The sequence below is a fragment of the Panthera uncia genome, unplaced genomic scaffold, assembly GCF_023721935.1.
Source record: "Panthera uncia isolate 11264 unplaced genomic scaffold, Puncia_PCG_1.0 HiC_scaffold_1360, whole genome shotgun sequence".
NCBI lineage: Eukaryota > Metazoa > Chordata > Mammalia > Carnivora > Felidae > Panthera > Panthera uncia.
The window spans coordinates 80,335-99,486 of record NW_026057987.1 but is presented as its reverse complement, the minus strand read 5'-3'; the positions used below and the strand labels follow the sequence as shown (position 1 = coordinate 99,486).

Sequence of the window (19,152 nt, the reverse complement as noted above, 5' to 3'; positions counted from 1 at the left end):
GCTGCGGAAGTTCTCCTCGGCTGAGGAGAGACTGCCCCAGCCCCAGCCCCAGCACTAGGTACATATTAATAGGCCCCTGGGGCTGAGAGTAAGAATTCAATCATAAAGCCACTTCCTCCCCTCTGCCCTAGCTGCCCTGAAGGAAGCTGTGACCCAGGTGGCAGCCCTGCCCGTACCCCTGGAGTTCACTGCCACCCTCCCTGTGGTGGTAGGACATGGGGACATGGTGGAGGGTGCCGGGGTGGGAGCTTGGAGGTTGAGAGGCCCGGTGTCAATACCCCGTGAGGCAGAGATGCCGGTCGGGGGGGGGGGGGGCATGTTGTTTTGAAGGTCTATGTGGACCTTAAGACACTGGGGCCCTCGCTAACCCCTCTGTTCCCAGAGCCTCAGACCTACCAGGTGCCCTGGTCTAGCTGGGTGGTGAGCAAGGCAGAGCTTTAGTTTTTAGTTGCCAGGTCCCAGCTTTCCCCGTTACCACGCTGTTCCCCTGGGCAAATGCCCTAACATTCCTGACTCTGTCTCCCCACTGGTAAAATGGGGAGACCGAATGCCACCTTGCATGGTCCTGCCTCATTGTGCCGGCCGGCCTGCTTGACCTTCCTCTTCCCACCTGACCCTGTATCCCTTCCCCATCTGCTTCCCTCTCCTCAGAGCTTCTGGAATATTCAGAGTTTCTGCCCTGCGGGCTACCCAGTCTCTCCTGGCTTTTCTTGTTGGTCAGCCTCCCTAGGGACGGCAGAAAGAGTTGTGGCAAGATGCCCCCCCCAGGGCAGAATGGGGGGGCTGAGGCCCATACACAGCCAGCGTGAGAGCACACCCCAGAAGGAGTGGGGAGGGCTGAGTTCTGTTGAGTTGTCAGCTTTGGAACCAGCCAGTTCGCAGGGCATGAGCTCGGGCAGGAGTCTGGAGGGAGGCAGGAGGGCTTCCTGCAGGAGGAAGGGCTTGAGATGGGTTTTGAAGAATGTTGCTGATGGTAACAACTTGATGTTTACTGAGCGCTTGCGGTGGGCCAGTCACAGCCAGGCAAATCAGTGTAGCCTGTTGTGACCACCATGAGGCAAGTGTAGCCACTGTGCCCACCTCTACAGAAGAGGAAACCAAGGTGCAGAAGATAAGTAACTTGCTTAAAGTTGCAGGCTGCCTGAGTCAGTGGCTCAGGCTCTGTGATGACGGGCTCCAGGGGAGGGGCCGGCCCCAAGCTGGGTAGGAACCAGCTGGTGTCCAGGAGCACGAGGAGACAGACTGGGCCTAAGGCAGCGACCAGCACAGTGGAGAGGGGCCCAGACAGAAGTGCTGGAAAATGGGTCTCAAAGCTACCTGGTGTTCCCACAGGGTTAGCTGCCTGATCCCCCAGCCTCCTCCCTGGTCCTGAGGGAAGGAGCATGTGGCCGGACACTGTTTGGCATACTTTGTCCCAGTTGGGAGTGGGGGCGTGCCTGTTCCTTGTGACTAGTATCTGCCCTGGGTGCCTCTTGGGCCCTGACCTGCTCGGCCGCCTCCCCCACAGGAGCAGGGATGTGGCCTTGGAGGCCTCTCTGACTCAGACATCACTCTCCCGGCTCACTGCTGACCTCTTCCCAGCACTCCTGGATCTGCTGCCTCTGGCCTGGCCTGACCCTGTACCCACTCACCATTTTGCCAGCCATGAACAAATGCCTAGGATGATGGACTGGCCACGGGCTCTGGAGCCATACTGTGTGGTTTCAGAGCCTAGCACTGCCCCTTTCTAGCTGGATGACCTCAGAAAAGTTATTTTACTTTGTTGTACTTCAGTTTCTTCAACTATAAAATGGGGATAATCAGAGTCATTCCGTATAGGGCTGTTGTGAGAATTAAATGAGCTAACGTGGTAAAATCTTCCAACAGCATCAGACACATCACTTACATTAATTAATTAATTAATTAATTAATCGTTAGTTGTTTTTAGCATTGACCACTCTTGTAATTATTACAGTAGGTATTTCTACACACCTACTCTGGGACTTACACTGCTGGGTCATAAGTGGCTCAGCTCTAGGCCTTGTCAGGAGTCACTCTCGGGCTAGTGGGTAAGACACAAGTATGAGCAGTGATGCAAGGAAGCATATGGGACTTGGGGGTCATGAGTACGGCCAAGGGCACTGCATCCCTCCCCTGGCTTACTTCAAACATTGGCCTTTGCCTGGATCTCTGGATCCCTATCTGACCATCTCTGCCAGCAGTCCAGGTGTGGTCCCGGCAGAGGAGTTTGGATCTGATGGGGTAGAAAAGCAGGGGCTGATGTATTAGCACAAGACTTGGGTAATAGAATTTTCCAGAGACAACCAGGCAGGTTCCCCCTAAAGGTCCTGCGCGCCCCCACCCAGAACAGGACGGCCGGTACGTGATACGTTTTGGAGGGAATCGGAAGAGTGGTGGGTTAGATCTGGGGTGGCAAACAAGTTTCCTCTCTGGATCAGTCACCTGGTTCTGGCTGCCAAGGTGCTGCATCAAAAAGGGTTCACGACTGAGCCAGAAGAGGACAGTGGTCAATTATGATGCCTGCGTGGCTCTGGGGACAGGAGGAATGGCCCCTGCGCCACATGCTCACCATCTAAAAGCCAGTGGTATTTAAGGTCCTTTATCGCACAAAATTATGCACATGGTTGGATGGGTGGTTAAGTCGTAATACTGGAGTGAGCTGAATGCACTGGCTTCCTGGAGGGGTGAGTAGTGCAGTGACATGGCTGGGCTGGGATTAGCAGCCATGTGAGACAACAGGCTGGAGCAAGGTCTGAGGGAGAGGAGAGTGAAGTCCTAAGGGATACACCAATGGCCTAGACCCCTGGTGGGACGGCACACCATTTATGCTCAGCCTGCAAGGCAGCAGCCCTGGGGAAGCTGCCCATTTCTGGGAATTGTGCAGAAGGGAAGGGCAGCTCCTGGAATGCAGAGCCATTTCCTCCACACGGGTGGGGTCACTCCCCCCAGCCTGTCCTCATCCCCCTGAGCTGGGCACACCCAGACATCATGGAGATGAGATTAACTTCCCAGAGCTGATTCAGCTCAATGGGATGGAAAGTCCATTCGCTCTCACAGCAGCTCCATTAATAGTAAATGTTCCCCCTCTTCTAGCTTTATTTATCAGATGACTTGCAGTTCAACTGATAAGGTTCTTTGGCGCGGGGAGGGGGGGGGATCTTTAAAATGTTTAGTGTAGAAGTAGAGAGGCAAAAAGCAATGAAAACTAAACTTTCAATAAAGTTAGCAGCATCTTTGCAGAGGCTCTGTGTTGGCCACTGCCCCAGCTCCAAGAATCTGTGGTCCTTTAGTCGTGTAGCCAAGGAAGCTACGGACAAGGATGAAGAGTGCCCTGTGGGTTAGTGAAGTCACCATGACAGTCAAAGAAATGCTGTGATGCTATAAAACTAATCACCCAAGGAATTGAAGGCAGTATGGTGTGACGGTTCCCCGCATGACCTTTGGTGTCCGGCCAGTCCACCGCAGCTGCCCACTGAATGGTGGGGAGTGTAATTGCGATGGAGTCTCTCCTGGGCATCAGTTGTTCTGGCCAGGACTGTATGGCATTGCTTTGGAAGTGGTGCTGGCTATGGGGATGGGGTGCACAGAGAGGCCAGGGAGCCTGTGGACCCCTTGACAATGTTTGCAAGGCAAACTATTTCTTTTTGTTTGTTTGTTTGTTTAGTTTATTTATTTTGAGAGAGAGAGAGGGCGAGTGAGCATGAGTTGGGGAGGGGACAAAGAGAGAGAGAAGGAGAGAGAGAGAGTATCCCAAGCAGGCTCTAAGCTGTCAGCGCAGAGGCTGACGTGGAGCTTGAACTCATGAACCGTGGGATCATAACCAGAGCTGGAATCGAGAGTCGGACGCCTAACTGACTGGGCCACCCAGGCGCCCCCAGGCTACCTCTTTTTTGTGCGCCCACTTAAAAAACGGGGAATGTGTTGGGCTATTCTTTTGGGGAAAAAGCCCTGTAGAAGCCCTAGAAACTGGCAATCTGGGAGAATGCAACAGACTTGGTAAAGGATCCTAGCCACTGGACACAGCCATTTTGGGGGCTGCTGGAGCCCTCTGTTACCCAGGCATTTACATTGGCTACTGTATTGGGTCCTCCAGTGGCCCTGTGCAGTGCAGGCGCTCTTAGGGCTGTGGATGCGGCAGGCAAGTGGTCCAAACCACAGGGGTCTACCAGGTTGGAGGGAGACCAGGGGTCCAACCACTTCACCTGTCAGTACAAATATGCCCTTGCTGAGGGCCCCTTGGTCTTTTTCACAGGGGCCTCACAGGAGCGTCCTGTTCTCCTGTTTTATAGGTGGGCAGACAGGCTCCTGGAAGTTAAGAAACTTGTTTCAGGTCACACAGGGAGTCCATATCAGAGACACAAATAGAACTCAAGCTGCCTGGGGATGCCTGGGTGGCTCGGTCGGCCATTTAAGTGTCTGACTTCAGCTCAGGTCCTGATCTCACAGTTCATGAGTTTGAGCCCCGTGTCCAGCTCTGTTCTAACAGCTCAGAGCCTAGAGCTTGCTTCCTATTGTGTGTCTCTCTCTGCCCCTCCCCTGCTTGTGCTCTCTTTCTCTCTCTCTCAAAAATAATAAATAAGCAAACATAAAAAAAGAACTCAAGTTACCTGACTGTAGTCATAGGCTGTTAATGACATCCCTGCCCCTAGTGTCCCCCTGAGAACCAAGGGAGGCTTTGTACAAGACTGTCCCCAGGAGTTCTTAGAACCCTCCATGCACACTTTGAAATTTGCTGGGTGAAGAGGTTATTGTGGGGTTGTCTGTCTACCTAGCCCCCCACCTCCTGGGAGCATCACCCCTGCTTCTTGGCCTAAGGGAGAGCTGGGTGGGTAGAAGGCTTCACTGGGGCAGTATCCAGCAGTCAGTCAGTGAATAGACCTTGAGCCTCCTGTGTTTCGGGCCCTGCCTGGCCCCGTAAAAGGCAACGGAATAAGATGTGGCTTTTGTCCCGGTGGAGCTTCTGAGCTACGTGGGGAGACGAATCTGCCATTCAGGAAACAACTTCAAACCTTGCAAGATGGTGCTAACCCTGAGAGAGAAAGGAAGCCAAAGACAGCAGCCAAAAAAAGCTTATTTCTCTGGTTAGAGATGCCCAAAGTTTTTGTATACGTGTTATTAAAATTGTCCAGGCAGCACTACTGTCTTTTAGGAAGAAGTTTCCAGTATGAGCGAAGGTTTGGGTTGCCCGTGGACTGGGAGGGGCTGTAGGAGCAGTGGTTGCCATGAGAACCAGTGCTCAGCTGCCAACGCCCGCCCAAGTGGCTGCTGTTCCAAAAGTTGGTTTCTGAGTGGAGGGGGCTGCCTAGAACCTCAGAGCCATTTCCCATGGAAACAATGTTCTAAATGATGGGTGACGATCCCACACAGGCCTCCGGCGGAGCTGAGATGGCAGCAGGGCTCTGATGGGGGAGCCTCTGAGTGGACAAAGTGAGAGGGGGAGGGAAGAGAGACTGAGGGAATCTCTCCTGGGAACAAAGTCAAGAAGGTGCAAGAACAAACATTTAAGCACCTTCTCTAAGCTGGGAACATTTCATAATTTTAATTTCATGCTTAGAGCAATCTTGCAAAGTATTTTCCGATGATTTCAAAGTAATTTTCTAACCCATCCCATCTTACAAAATAGGAAACTGAGGCTGTGAACAGTAACTTGCCCAAGGTCCCTTACCTGGTCAGTAGGAGAGTATCCAGCATAGAAAACTGGTGGAGGAGCTTTAGAGAGAGACCCTAGGTCCACCTTACACTACCTTCCCACCTCAGAGGGGCCATCCATGATCTACAAAAGGTAAAGAACTGACATTCTAGAATCATCTCTAATCTAAAAAGATCTGAAAAGAGCTCTGATCTTCTAGTCAAACAGGCTGGAGAGGAGGGGGGGGTCTTGTGAATGTAAGCATTTTGCTTCTTAACCACCAACCAATGTTCGTCATAGCTTGTGGTGACTTTTAAAAAAAGTCTTTCTCTTCACCACTCGAGTCCAGCTTATTTTGTAGGAGTCTGGTGCATGCACTTACAAGGACATCATTTAGTCTGGGATTATTTTGGGGGAGGTTGAAGGCTGGAAAAACACGCCCATCAGGAGAAGAGCCTTTAGAATTGGGGGAGGGGGAGTTCTGGACTCACTCTCATGCCCCTGCAACACCTTCTTTCCTTCCTGGGCCCACACTTGCTTTCAGAAGGGCTTTTTTGTGTGATTGGTCTGACCTGGTAGAAGGAGGGAGACAGTCCTAACTCCTGGCTGGGAGGGTTGCCCCTTAGCCCCGTGCATGGTCAGGGCCAATGCTGTGGCCAGTAGGTGGTCTGATAGTTGTTTGGAAATGCTGGCATTGAGCCTCTAATTCCTTCAGCTAGACTTACACCCTTGTTGATGCTCTGCTAGGCTTTGGTGATACAGAGAGGGACAAGTTGCAGTCCTTGCCTTTTGTGCGCATTTAAGTGTAGATTTCAAGCATCCTCTGCACAAGGAATTACAGGGCACAGACTAGAAGGTGATGCCTCCCATAGGAGGGGATTCCTGGGCCCAGGCCTGACCTGTGAAGAGGTATGTGCTCCCCGAGGGGGCCCTGGGTATCTGCAGAGGACTCCGTGTGACCATAGAGCACACTGGGTGAGCACAAAGCTGGTTGAGAGAAAGAGAGAGTAGAGTATGAGAGGTTGTGGCATAGCTACCGCTGGAGAGGTCAGCAGTGGCAACCAGTGCCAGCCTTGAATGTCAGTGAAGGAGCCGGAACTTGGCCCATCAGCTATGAACAGTGCTAAAGGGTTTTTCACCACAAGGGATCCGGTCCAAGTTTTGTGCTAACTGTGCATTCTGACCTGCTTCCATTGAGTCTTAGTTGGGAGGGAACCCCGAGTTGGCTGCCTGTGGTCTCCTGGGAGCTCAACCCCTGAGTGCAGGACTCTGTGAAAGGAAGGAGCCCTTCAGCTGACCGTTTCCTGCCAGCTGCCTTGCTTGGCAAGCAGGTCCCCAGGTGATTCTCCTGTGGGTGGTCTGAGCACCACCTCAAAGATTCAGTTCGTGTCCTCTATCATACTTACTAGTGTATTTCTTATCTTGTTTTATTTTGAGAAGAAAGTCAAGAGGAAGAATTTTCTTTCTTGATACCTTTCCACCCACTGAGTACTTTTTATTCATGTCGTTGCCAGCAGAGAATGGAAGGAGCTTTAAAAAGAGCCTCTTTCACAGGCAAATATGGTCACCCTGGCCCAGTGTCCTTGTACACCCACGGCCAAGACGACGGGTAAGGAAGGACAGTGAGGGGACCACACCAACATCTCACTCCTCAAAACCTGAGAGGCAAAGGAGAGAGAGAGCTAGCCCTGTTTTCTTCCAACTGTCCTGCAGCCCCTTGGATCGTCATCTCGTCATGTGGGAGAACTCAGTTCCCCAAGGCCTCAATGTGTCCCCACCTTTATCCCGCTTAGGGAGGTGCAGCACCAAATGGACCTGATATCCTGCACCAAAGGAGCTTACTTAAATCCCCCCTGGAAGGACACAGAGTCCTACATTTTCAGGTAGCCTGAACCTTTTATTTGGTGGGAACATTTAAAAACTTTGTTTCTTTGAGGATAGTTGACACACAACGTTACATTGGTTTCAGGTGTACAACATGGTGATTCACCAACTCTGTACATTATGTCATCACCACAGGTGTAGCTGCCATGGGTCCCACACAACACTGTTGCAATACCATCTACTCTATTCCCTGTGCTATACCTTTTAGTCCTACGGGTGGGAATATTTTAATGTTGTTAAGCTTTCCCAGGATACATATATAATACTAGCTTGTTGTAGCCAGTTGAAAATTGAGCAGGTGCCCCCAAATCTGCCAGTCTTCTCTCTGCCTAGAACCACATCTAGACATACAGATTCATAGATGGGTGACTTCATGGACGTGCAATCATACGTATGTGTTGTTTCGCAGCTGTTTGGGTTTTTTTTTTCATACCTAATATAAACTTTTTCTAGGTTAGCGACTGTCAGCCTTTTTGATGGCTACATAGTATTGCATTGTGTAGATAAATGTTTTCTTTAACTTCCCCCCACCCCCCGCAGCATTTAAGTCATTTCCATATTTGCCCCGCTTCCTAACATCTTCGTTCACTCATCTGATTATCTCCTTAGCATAAGTTCTCATATATCATATAGCTCCAAGAGAAGGTATGTCATTTTACATTTTGATATATTGATGCGAGTGTGTTCTCAGTCCGGTTAGGACAGATGTATATGCCACCCGCAGGGTATAAAAGCGCCTGTACTTCCTGTCACTGCAGAGAAATCCTAAATGTCAACACCAAGCTTCCGTAACTGCACAAGGTTATGCAATCACTCTCTCCTGTAGCCCCACGCGAATCAGTGTGACCACATAACCTACATTTGTGTCTAACACCTTTTGTATTGAAATCTAGAATTGAGGACTCTTTTAGAGCTGCAAATAACTGGAAAAAATCCAGCCCTTTAATCTGTTAGGTAAGGAAATGATGGCTCTGCACGGCCTTCCCAACAAGCAGCAATGCACATGGGACTCCCAGTCCATTGTCCCCTCACCCTTCAGTGTCCCTGTCACACGTTCCACCGTGCCTTTCTGCCTCCCAGTTGTGCAGAGATTGTTGCTTTGCTGGTACACTGAGGCAGGATCAAGCTTGTGCTCCCCTGGCACCAGGTCTGTCTCCATGCTGCCTAGGATTGCCAGAACGGGAGGTGGTATTGCTTCTCCCTGGCCCCCTGGCGCGTCCGCAGGTAGCGGCTTAAGTCTCTGGCAACCACCCTTGGCTGAGGGCTCCTTCCATGCTCCCTGCCTCCCTCTCCTCCTTGTCTCTCTATGACGCTGTTTCCAAAGATGACTCTTCACTCCTCTGCCGTCACCTCTTCACAGTCATTCCTTATCTGTTAAGGCTCAGTTGTTCTTTGGAATCCTGGCGCCACATTTCTGGCTCCTGCCTGGTCTCCTTAGCTCAAGGTTTCTCGGCCTTAGCACTACTGACATCTCAGGATGGATAATTCTTTATTGTGGGGGGCTGTCCTGTGCATTGTAGGAGGATGTGTAGCCGCAGCCTTGGCCTCCGCTCACTAGATGCCAGTAACACCCACTAATAAGCCAGAATTATCTCCAGACATTGTAGATGTCCCCCAGGGACAAAACTGCCCCTGCTTGAGAACCACTGCCTTCGCTAGACGTGACATCATTCTCCACCCCCCCTCCCAACTAAAACAGGTTGACCAGATGCCACGAGATTCTAGCACAACTTTTTTTTTTTTTTTTTTTTTTTTTTATGGGGAGGGGGGAGGGGGGGAAACCGGGAAAGGGAGGGGGGGGGGGGGGGGGGGGAACCACTCCCTTCGCTAGACGTGACATCATTCTCCCCCCCCCCCCCCAACTAAAAAAGGTGAACCAGAGGCCCGGAAATTCTACCAAACTTTTTTTTTTTTTTTTTTTTTTTTTTTGAGAGAGAGAGAGCGCGCGCACAAGCCGGGAAGAGAGGCAGAGGGGGGGAGAGAGAGAGAGAGAGATTTTTGTTTTGTTTTGTTTTGTTTTGTTTTTATTTTGAGAGAGGGAGGGAGAGAGAAAATCCCAAGCAGGCTTCATGCTCAGTGTGGAGCCCAGTGCGGGGCTCAATCCCATGACCCTGGGATCATGACCTGAGCCAAAATCAAGAGTCAGATGCTCAATCAACTGAGCCACCCAGGTGCCCCACCAGCACAACTTTCTGCATGACCATGGGCAAGGAGACTGAGAGAAAGGAGCCAGGATCACTAAATTCTAAGAGCGGGGGGTGGGGGGGGGTACTAGGCTGCTATGCCTGTCCTTTCCGTAGTTTGGGGGGCCTCAAATCCTCAAGCACAGCAGTCCTGTGACTAGAGTTGATGTAAAAGGTGAACCTCTGTGCCATCCCTGCTCAGACTGGCACGCACATGTTCACCTGTACATGACTAGGGCAGACTTTAGTGATGGAAAAGCTTCTTTAACATGGCTTTTTTGGCTTTACTCGTTAAAGACCTCATGGCATCTAGTAGTGCTACGTCTGCAAGACCAGGTGTGGCACATAGCTGATATTCAATAGATGATTGAATAAACATATAATTGGGAGTATTTACTACTCTATAAGGAGGGAGGAAAACTCGTGAATATTTTCCACTCAAGGTCAGAAAGGAAAAAGCCTCCTGCCTCATTACACATGTCTTGCCTCCCCAGGTCTGACCTATCAGAAACATGGCAACCAGTGCCGTCCCCAGTGACAACCTCCCCACGTACAAGCTGGTGGTGGTGGGAGATGGGGGTGTGGGCAAGAGCGCCCTCACCATCCAGTTTTTCCAGAAGATCTTTGTGCCTGACTACGACCCGACCATCGAAGACTCCTACCTGAAACATACGGAGATTGACAATCAATGGGCCATCCTGGACGGTGAGACATGGATAGTAGCCCTGCATGGGGGTGGGGCATGTGACTCGGAGGGTCAGAGGAAGTTGACCAACTTCCCTGGGGCGGATAGTGTCTTCCACGTTGTCATTATGGGATGGTTGGTGTCAGGCCGTGTATGTTTTCCAGGGTGAATTCTGAATAGCTTTGTGGCAACCAAAATGCGTATTCAACAAAGAGGCTAGCATCGTGCCAACCCAGTGATGTCATGTTTGTTATTTCTTGCTGATCTGAAGCTCTGATTAACATTTACAGATGTCTCTGGCTCCTAAAAAAATGGGGAAGAGACAAACTGTTTTTTAGTGAGCATAGTTTATTTCCCTTTGAGAGGGGGGAAATCTTGCATTTGACATTGTTTCTAGTGTAGTCTAAATTGGTCTAGATTAGCAATTCTCAAATTGTGGTATCCAGGCCAGCAGCCTAAGATTACCAGGGAGCTTCCCAGAAATGAAAACCCTCAGGCTCTACTGGTTCAAATTCTGAGGGTGGAGCCCAGGAATCCGTGTTTTAACAAACCCTCCAGGTGATGCTAAAGTAGAGAACCGCTGCTCCAGATTCTTACTGGTTATGACTTCGTACTGAGTCTCTCTTTTAAACAAAGAGCCATTAAGGATAGACTGTAATTGTAGGAAGTGAGCTTTGAAAGCCCCTGGGATGCACTATCAGATATGTGATTTGCAAGTATTTTCTTCCAGTCTGTGACATGCTTTTCATTCTTTTAACAGTGTCTTTCAAAGACTAGAGCTTCTAATTTTGATGAAGTCCAGTTTATCAGCTTGTTCTTTTATGGATTGTGCTTCTGGTTGTGTCTAAAGTATTTGCCTAACCCAAGGTCACAAAGGTTTTCTTCCTACGTTTTCTTCTAGCAGTTTAATGGCTTTAGGTTCTGTATTTAGCATTAGGATCTACCTTGACTTAATTTTTGTATATGGTGTGAGGTATGGAACAAAATTGGTTTTTTTTTGGGGGGGGGGTTGGGGGTTTGTTTTTTTGTTTTTTTGGTATATGGAGATGCAGGTGTTCCAGGGCTATTTGTTGAAAAGGTTCTTCTTTCAACACTGAATTGCCTTTGTACCTTTGATGAAAATTAGTTGCCCATATATTCTGTTTGTTTGACCTATCCGTCTATCTTATCACCAATACCACACTGTCTTGATAACTGTAGACTGATAACAAGTCTTAAAATCATGTATTGTTAAGTCCCCAAGTTTGTTCTTTTTCAAAGTTGCTTTGGCCAGTCTAGGTCCTTTGCATTTCCATATGAATTTAAGAACCAGTTAAATTCTAAAATTCTAGATTTTGATTGAGATTGTGTTGAATCTAAAGATCTGCACATTTGAGAAGAATTGACATCCTCATAATGTTGAACCTTTCAACCCATGAATGCAGTATTTCTCCATTTATTTAGGTCTTCTTTCTTTTTTTTTTATTTATTTTTTATGAGAGAGAGAGAGAGAGAGAGAGAGCGAGCGCGAGTGTGAGTAGGGGAGAGGGGTAGAAGGGGAGAGAGAAAGAATCCCAAGCAGGCTCAGCATGGAGCCTGACTCGGTCTCGATCCAACAACCCAGGGATTGTGACCTGAGCCGAAATCAAGTGTCAGACACTCAAGCTCAATTGACCAAGCCATCCAGGCACCCCTAAGTCTTCTTTAATTCTCTCATGAGTTGTTTTACAGAATTGATTGCATAGGTCTTTTACCTATTTTGTCAGATTTATATCTACAATCTGTATTATAAATGATATTTTTTTATTGCAGTTGTCGCTTGTTTGTTGCTAATATGTAGTAATGCAGTTGCATTTTGTGTATTAACTGTAACCTGCAACTTTGCTAAATTCACTTATTAGTTCTGGTGGCTTTTTTGTAGATTCCTTTGGGCTTTCTGCAGAGATGGTCATGTCTGCGAGTAAAGACAGTTTTACTTCTGCCTTTCCAAACTGGATGGCTTCTGTTTCTTTTCCTTGCCTGATTTCACTGACTAAAAACATACTTGTCCTGTTCTTGATCTTAAGGAGAAAGGTTTCAGTCTTTCAGCAATAAATAGGATGTTAGCTGTAGGTTTTTTATCAATTCCCTTTATCAGGTTGAAGGACTTCCCATTACTAGTTTCCTGAGAATTTTTATGAGGTATGGATATTGGATTTTTGTCAAATGCTTTTCTATGTCTACTTAGATACTCATATGGTATTTCATTTTTAGTGTGTCATTTTGGCAAATTATGTTAATTTTTATAATGTTAAACCAACATTGTCTCCCTGGGATAAATCCCACTTGGTCATGATGCTTTCTTCTTTTATGTAATGTTGGCTTTGACTTGCTAAAATTTTGTTTAGAATTTTTGTGTGTATGTTCTTGAGAGCTATACTGGCCTGTGGTTTTCTTGTCATGCCTAGTAATGCTAGCTTTATAGAGTGCATTGAGAAATATGCTCTCTTCTTCAATTTTCTGGAGGGGTTTGAACAAAATTGGTATTATTTCTTCCTTAAATATTTAGTTGAATACACCTACGAGGCACTCTGGGGCCGGAGTTTTCTTTGTTGGAAGATTTTTTAACTACAAATTCAATTCCTTTAGTAAATATAGGGATATTCAGGTTATTTGTTTCTTCAGTGAGTTTTGGTAGTTGGTGTCTTTAAAAAAGTTGTTCAGTTCATCAGAGTTACCAAATTTATTGGCGTAAAGTTGTTCATGATATTCTCTTATTCTCCTGTTAATGTCGGTAGAATCCAGAGTGATGTTTCCCCTCTCATTCCTGATATTTTTAATTTGTGTTTTCTCCTTTTTCCCTAAACAGTCTAGAGATTTATTGATATCATTGATTTTCACAAAAGAACCACCTCTTGAGTCCATTGACTTTTCCCATTTGGTTCCATTGATTTCCACTCTTAGCTTTATTATTTCCTTTTGTCTGCCTAATTTGTTCTTCTTTCTCTAATTTTTTAAAGTGAAAGCTTGTGTGATAGATTTGAACATTTCTTCTTTTCCAAGATCTTCATTTGGTGCTATAAATTCCCCCAAACTACTTGGTTAGCAGCATCCCACACATTCTAATACACTGTGTTTTCATTTTCATTCTGTTCAGAATACTTTCCTATTTCCCTTCTGAGATTTTCTTTGACCCATTGGTTATTTAGAAATATTTAGCTTTAAAGTATTTAGGAATTTTCCAGAGATCCTTCTGTTACTGGCTTCTATTTTAATTTCACTGTGTCAGAGAACATAAAATGTATGATTTAAATTATTTAACACTTATGGAGGCTTATTTTATGACCCAGGGTATGTTCTCTCTGGTAAATGTTCCATGTGCACATGAAAAGAATGAGTATTCTGCCGTTGTTGGGTGGAACGTTCTATGAATGTCCGTTATGTCGTTTGGTCTTTGGTTGTTTCAAGTGAGATGATAAATCTGGTCCTTGTTACTCCATCTTGGCTGGAACCAGAACCAAATCATCACTTCATTTAAAATTTTTTTTTTTAATTTTTAAAGTTTATTTATTGATTTAGAGAGAGAGAGAGAGAGAGAGAGAGCAAGCAAGTGCAAGCAGGGGAGGGGCAGAGAAAGGGAGAGGGAGGATCCCAAGCAGGCTCCATGCTGTCAGCACAGAGCCTGATGTGGGTCTCGAACTCACAAACCATGAGATCATGACCTGAGCCAAACCAAGAGTTGGATGCTTAACTGACTGAGCCACCCAGGCACCCCCTGAATCACCACTTAAAAAAAAAAATGTGACAGCTTTGTGTGTATACTGAAATGTGTACTTTAAGAAGGGCGAGGGGCACCTGGGTGGCTCAGTCGGTTAAGCGGTTAAGCGTCCAGTTTCGGCTCAGGTCACGATCTCGCCATCGGTGAGTTCGAGCCCGGCCTCGGGCTCTGTGCTGACAGCTCAGCACCTGGACCCTGCTTGGGATTCTGTGTCTCCCCCTCTCTGCCCCTCCCCCACTCACTCTGTGCCTCTCAAAAATGAATAAACGTTAAAAATTTTTTTTCTTAGGAAGGGTGAATATTATGGTATTTGAATTATATCATAGTTTTAAAAACCACCTTCAGGGCTTTGGCTGTAGTCCTGAAACTGAATCGTTCCCCAGGAACCAAGCACATTCCCGCCTCTGGGACTCTGCATTTGGTATTCTGTCTAGAACGTTCTTCCTTCAGCAATACATTCTCACCTTTGTGTAGGTCTCCACTCAAATGTTAAGTTTACCTAAGAAGTCTTCCCTGACCAGACCATCTGCACCAGCAGCCACCCCACCCCTGTCATTCTGTTTCCTTGTTAACTCTTTTTCTTTATTCTACCTTTTACTGGTAAACATATATTTGCTCCCTATATTTACTTGAGTTTTTATTGCTTCCCGATAAAATATAAATTTTTGAGAGTGGAGACTTTATTTACTGCTATATTCTCGGTGTCTAGACGACTGCTTGGCTCATCGTACGTCCTCAGTAAATGTGTGTGAAATGAATGTATGACTAAGTCCTGAACAGAATATGTGCAGTCACAGGTGTGAAGTGCTAGCTGTGTTATATAATAAATATCTATAACCACTAAAAGTTAAAACTTACATTTATGCACCTGCTAAAAATCATCTCATGCGTCACCCATTCGACTATATGCCGCATTTTGGGATATACAGAGTTAAAGAACTATAAGCAGTTTCTTTACTGTGGGACTTAAGAGACTCTTCAATATACACACATAATATTGGGAATGTATTGGTAGGATAGGTTGTCCTTAGGGTTTCCCAAAGGACCGCTGTTAGCACATCATTCTGGACTATTTCCACAGAAAACATCCCGAAAAACATGGCATAATACATGTAAGAGAGCAACATCATTGCCTGGTGCATAATTGGGACTTAATGAATATTAGTTCTCTATACAGCCGTATTGACTTCTCTAACTTTTTCTTAAAGTAACTTTGGGTATTAGATTCGTCTCTGAGGGAAAAAAAGTTCCCAAGGGTGATTTTTAGGAAGATTTTGTGATAATGTTTATTATCACAATAAAAATATTTATTATTTCAGCAGCAGCAGGGAAAAGGGAAGCATGGCCACAGCACTACTTTATAAGCACAAATTTGCAAAGCTTGTGTTCTGAATCTCCTGGGCTCCCCTGGGATGCTGTGCCTCTCAACCTGCCCCCTGAACCCAGCCTAATTCAGGGCATTGCCCACCCAGGACATCCTCAGGCACAGATGCTAGATTGCTACATTTCTCCACTGAGTTAAGTCTTGTATTAAGAAAAGAAAGGCAGGTCAGGGCACCTGGGTGGCTCCGTTGGTTAAGCAGCTGACTTCAGCTCAGGTCATGATCTCGTGGTTTGTGAGTTCAAGCCCCGCATCAGACTCTGTGCTGACAGCTCAGAGCCTGGAGCCTGCTTTGGATTCTGTGTCTCCCTCACCCTCTGCCCCTCCCCCACTCACTGTCTGTCTCTCAAAACTGAATAAATGTTAAAAGAAAAGAAAGGCTTAAAACATTCCTTTTAAATATTAATTAGTCTGGCATTTAAAAAGATGCCTGCCCCATGTTTTGGGAGTTTTAATCAAAGGCTGGTTATATTTACGCTTGAGTGTAACTCTGACCCCTTCTGAGGCTAGATTCCTCTGGGGTGGATTGCAGCCCTGGGATGGTCAGGACTTTACTCGGGCATCCAGAGTCCTGACCTCCTGCTTCGCTGGAGGCCATACCATCCTGGGGGGCGCAGTGCTAAGCCTGGGAAGCCTTCCAAGGGCTCTGAATTCTGGGGTTTGCTCTTCTTCCAAATTCAAAAAGAGCAAAAACATGGCAGCTTGATGAGGAGGAGGAGGAGGAGGGGGAGAATTATGAGGGCAGTAATGATCTTTACTGAGCAATTACTATGTGCAAGCTTCATGCCAAGCACGTTGCATACGCTCTGTTTTAATACAACAGTACTGTGCTAGCTACTGTTGTTATCTCCCTAAAAATAAAGCACAGCAAGATTCACACAGCTAGCAATGGCTTGAACTCCCCTTTGTCTCCTGGATTCTCTGTTAGTCTGATTGGGTGGGAAAATCCTCTCCCACCTCACAAGCTGATCCCTGGGCCTCTGGGAATGGACATTGAAATCCTGGGAAGAGGGGAGCGTGGCCTGGATTATCAGGTCAACAGACGTATTCGCCTGTCCCGCTTACAACTTGCCCAAGGCCCTTCAGAGGGCCAGCTGTTCTTCCCAGGCTTGCTCAAAAAGCCTTCTCTGGTTGCCACACAGGATTCTCAGAGGCTTCTGCTTACTTTACAGACTTGTTTCTTGCTCTCTTTCAAGGGACCTCATTGCCCTGGTTCTCCCAGAATCTAAGACACAGGAGACAGCTGACCTCAGGGGCCAGCAGCTGGGGTCCCCAGTGTCTAGGACTACTAGGCTTTGGAGCAAGCCTGCTCTGGGTTCTTTCCCACAGGTCCTATGGGACCCTGACCTCACCTGTCATTGTTACAGCCCAGTTCTGGGAACGTCTCCTCGCTGCCCGGTGCCCACCTCTCCCGGCTCTCCAGCCTTCTTTCCTGGTCCTTGACTTTGGTCCCCCCCCTCACCCTGGCTTTCAGCTACAGGACTCACCATATCCCAGTTCTCAGGTTTCATGAATCAGGAAGAACCAAGCCTTGGGCAGAGCCTTGAGGTTTTGTATGTATGTATGTATGTATGTATGTACATCTGTATGTACGTATGATTTTATTGTGGTGAAATATACATAAATCTTAACATTGTAACTGTTTTTAAGTGTATAGGTCTGTGGCCTTAAGTCCATGCATGTTATTGTGCAGCCGTCACCACCATCCCTCCGCAGACTTACTCATGTCCAACTGATACTCTGCACCCAGCAAACAATAACTCCTACTCCCCTTCCCCCGGCCCCTGGAAGCACCATTCTATGTCCTGTCTCTTTGAATTTGACTACTCTGAGTACCTCATATATGTATGTGGACTCATACAGCATTGGTTCCTTTGTGACTGGCTTATTTAACTTAGCGCAATGTCTTCAAGGTCCATCCACCCATGTGTAACATGTGTCAGGATTTCATCTCTTTTAAGACTGAATGATATCCCACCGTATGTATATACCACATTTTGTTTACCCATTTGTGCAGCAGCGGACCCTGGGACTCTTTCCATTTCATGGATCTTGTGAATAATGCTGCTGTGCACACGAGCATACAGATATCTGTTGCAGTCCGTGCTTCCAGTTGTTTTGTCTTGGAGTTCTTGTGAGCCTATTTTTTTCTGTTAGGCTAGGGCTGGCAGGCTCCTGAACTCTATGGTATCACCCCCCTCACTATATACCTAAGGAAACTGGTGCAGACGGAGAAGTGACTTGCCTAAGTCAAGCTAGAGGCAGAGCAGGCCCAGGGCGTCATACCTCTGCCGAGCACATCCCCCTTCCTGTCCTGTTTGCGCCTAAACCTTGGCCCTGCAGGGAAGGGTATTGACCGCATCCTCCGCAATCCTACCTACAACGGGGATGGGTGTCGCTGGGCTTCTCACCTGTATTGTTCCCAGTCCCACCCTCTTCCCAGCCTTGCATCTTTCTTCCACCAATGGAGAACAGCAGTGGCCCTAACTCTCCCAACACCTCTTCCCACTATGGGCTCCTGGGCCCAGCTCTGCAGCCGCCCTGGCCCCCTGTGTCCCCATTGACAGCTTGGTCTTTGCAGAGTGAAAGCTCCAGCCCTTCTCCTGCACCCTCAGAAGCTGGGATGTTTCCACCCTGGCTTCTGCCCAAACCTCAGACACAAGTGCTGTTGTCTTCTCGGAGCAGCCTGGACCTGGCTTTTCCCTGAAGCTTGAATCCACATTCTTTCTGGGGAGGAGGAGGGAAGGAGGACATTGGAAGGGCAGCGAGAGGAAAAGGAACATTTATTGAGTGTATTTTTCTGAGCTAGAGCTTCAGAGTAAGCACCGCCCCGTGGCCCCCCAACTAAAAGTGGGGTACAGCCAGAGCTGGCCTGTCGTTCCACCTTTCCACCCATCCTCCTCTTTTCCTGCTGGCAGTGATGTGGGAGGAATTTCCCTCTTTTTCTTTATGAGGGAACATGGCCTCAGATTATGAAATCCAGCCCTGCAGGCCTCTGCCTGACTCTTTATTCTGATTCCGTCAGCCATCACTGTTTGAATGCTTCCAGTAACGTGGGGCTTACTGATCTCCAAGGTGCTCAGGGAAGTGCCTCCTGGTGCACTGAAGCCAAACCCTCTTTCACAGTGGCTCCTTTTGCTTCACTGCAGTAGGAGCAGTTACTCCTGACTAGACTTTTCTGGAAGGCCAGAGCCTGTGTTAAGGACTTTGCAGGGATTGTTTTATTTCATCCTTGCAACAGTTCTGCTAAATTGAGGTTAATGTCTCCACCAAGCCGGTGAGCACAGCTGCTCCTTAGCCAGTACCCACCGGTACTGCCATACTAGTTGATAAAGCAGTGAAATACTTCCATAACATTGGGAAATTGCTGCTGTTGCTGTCCTGTGTCCCTGGGGACCCAGACCTCCTGCTCCAGCGCCTGTCCAGCCGTCCTCCGATCAGTCAGGCCCCTGCAGGTGGAGGGAACCAAGATTCAGAGAGGGGAAATAACATGTCCAAGGTCACACAGCTCATTAGAGCCCCATTCCTCTGACCCCGAAGCAAAGGATCTTACTCTTGCTCTGTGTCAGCTTAGCGCACTAGCCAGCCTGGGAGCTGAGGTTCACCCCATCAGGCAGTGACCTCGAGTCAGCTCAACAAGGCTGTGTGATGACA

General features: G+C 47.7%; 1 protein-coding gene across 3 annotated transcripts in view; it reads left to right on the top strand.

Annotated features, from left to right (window-relative positions):
• The first annotated feature begins 10,095 nt into the window (after nt 1-10,095).
• Nucleotides 10,096-19,152, top strand: part of LOC125916959 (ras-related protein M-Ras) — a 28,697-nt gene continuing 19,640 nt past the window's right edge. Inside the window, exon 1 of one of the 3 annotated variants that reach the window (XM_049623207.1) lies at nt 10,096-10,401. In XM_049623207.1, coding sequence (XP_049479164.1) covers nt 10,209-10,401 — 193 coding nt within the window. In that variant the 5' untranslated portion in view covers nt 10,096-10,208. The remainder of the gene's footprint in view (nt 10,402-19,152) is intronic. The other 2 variants (XM_049623206.1, XM_049623208.1) reach the window with 2 other exon arrangements.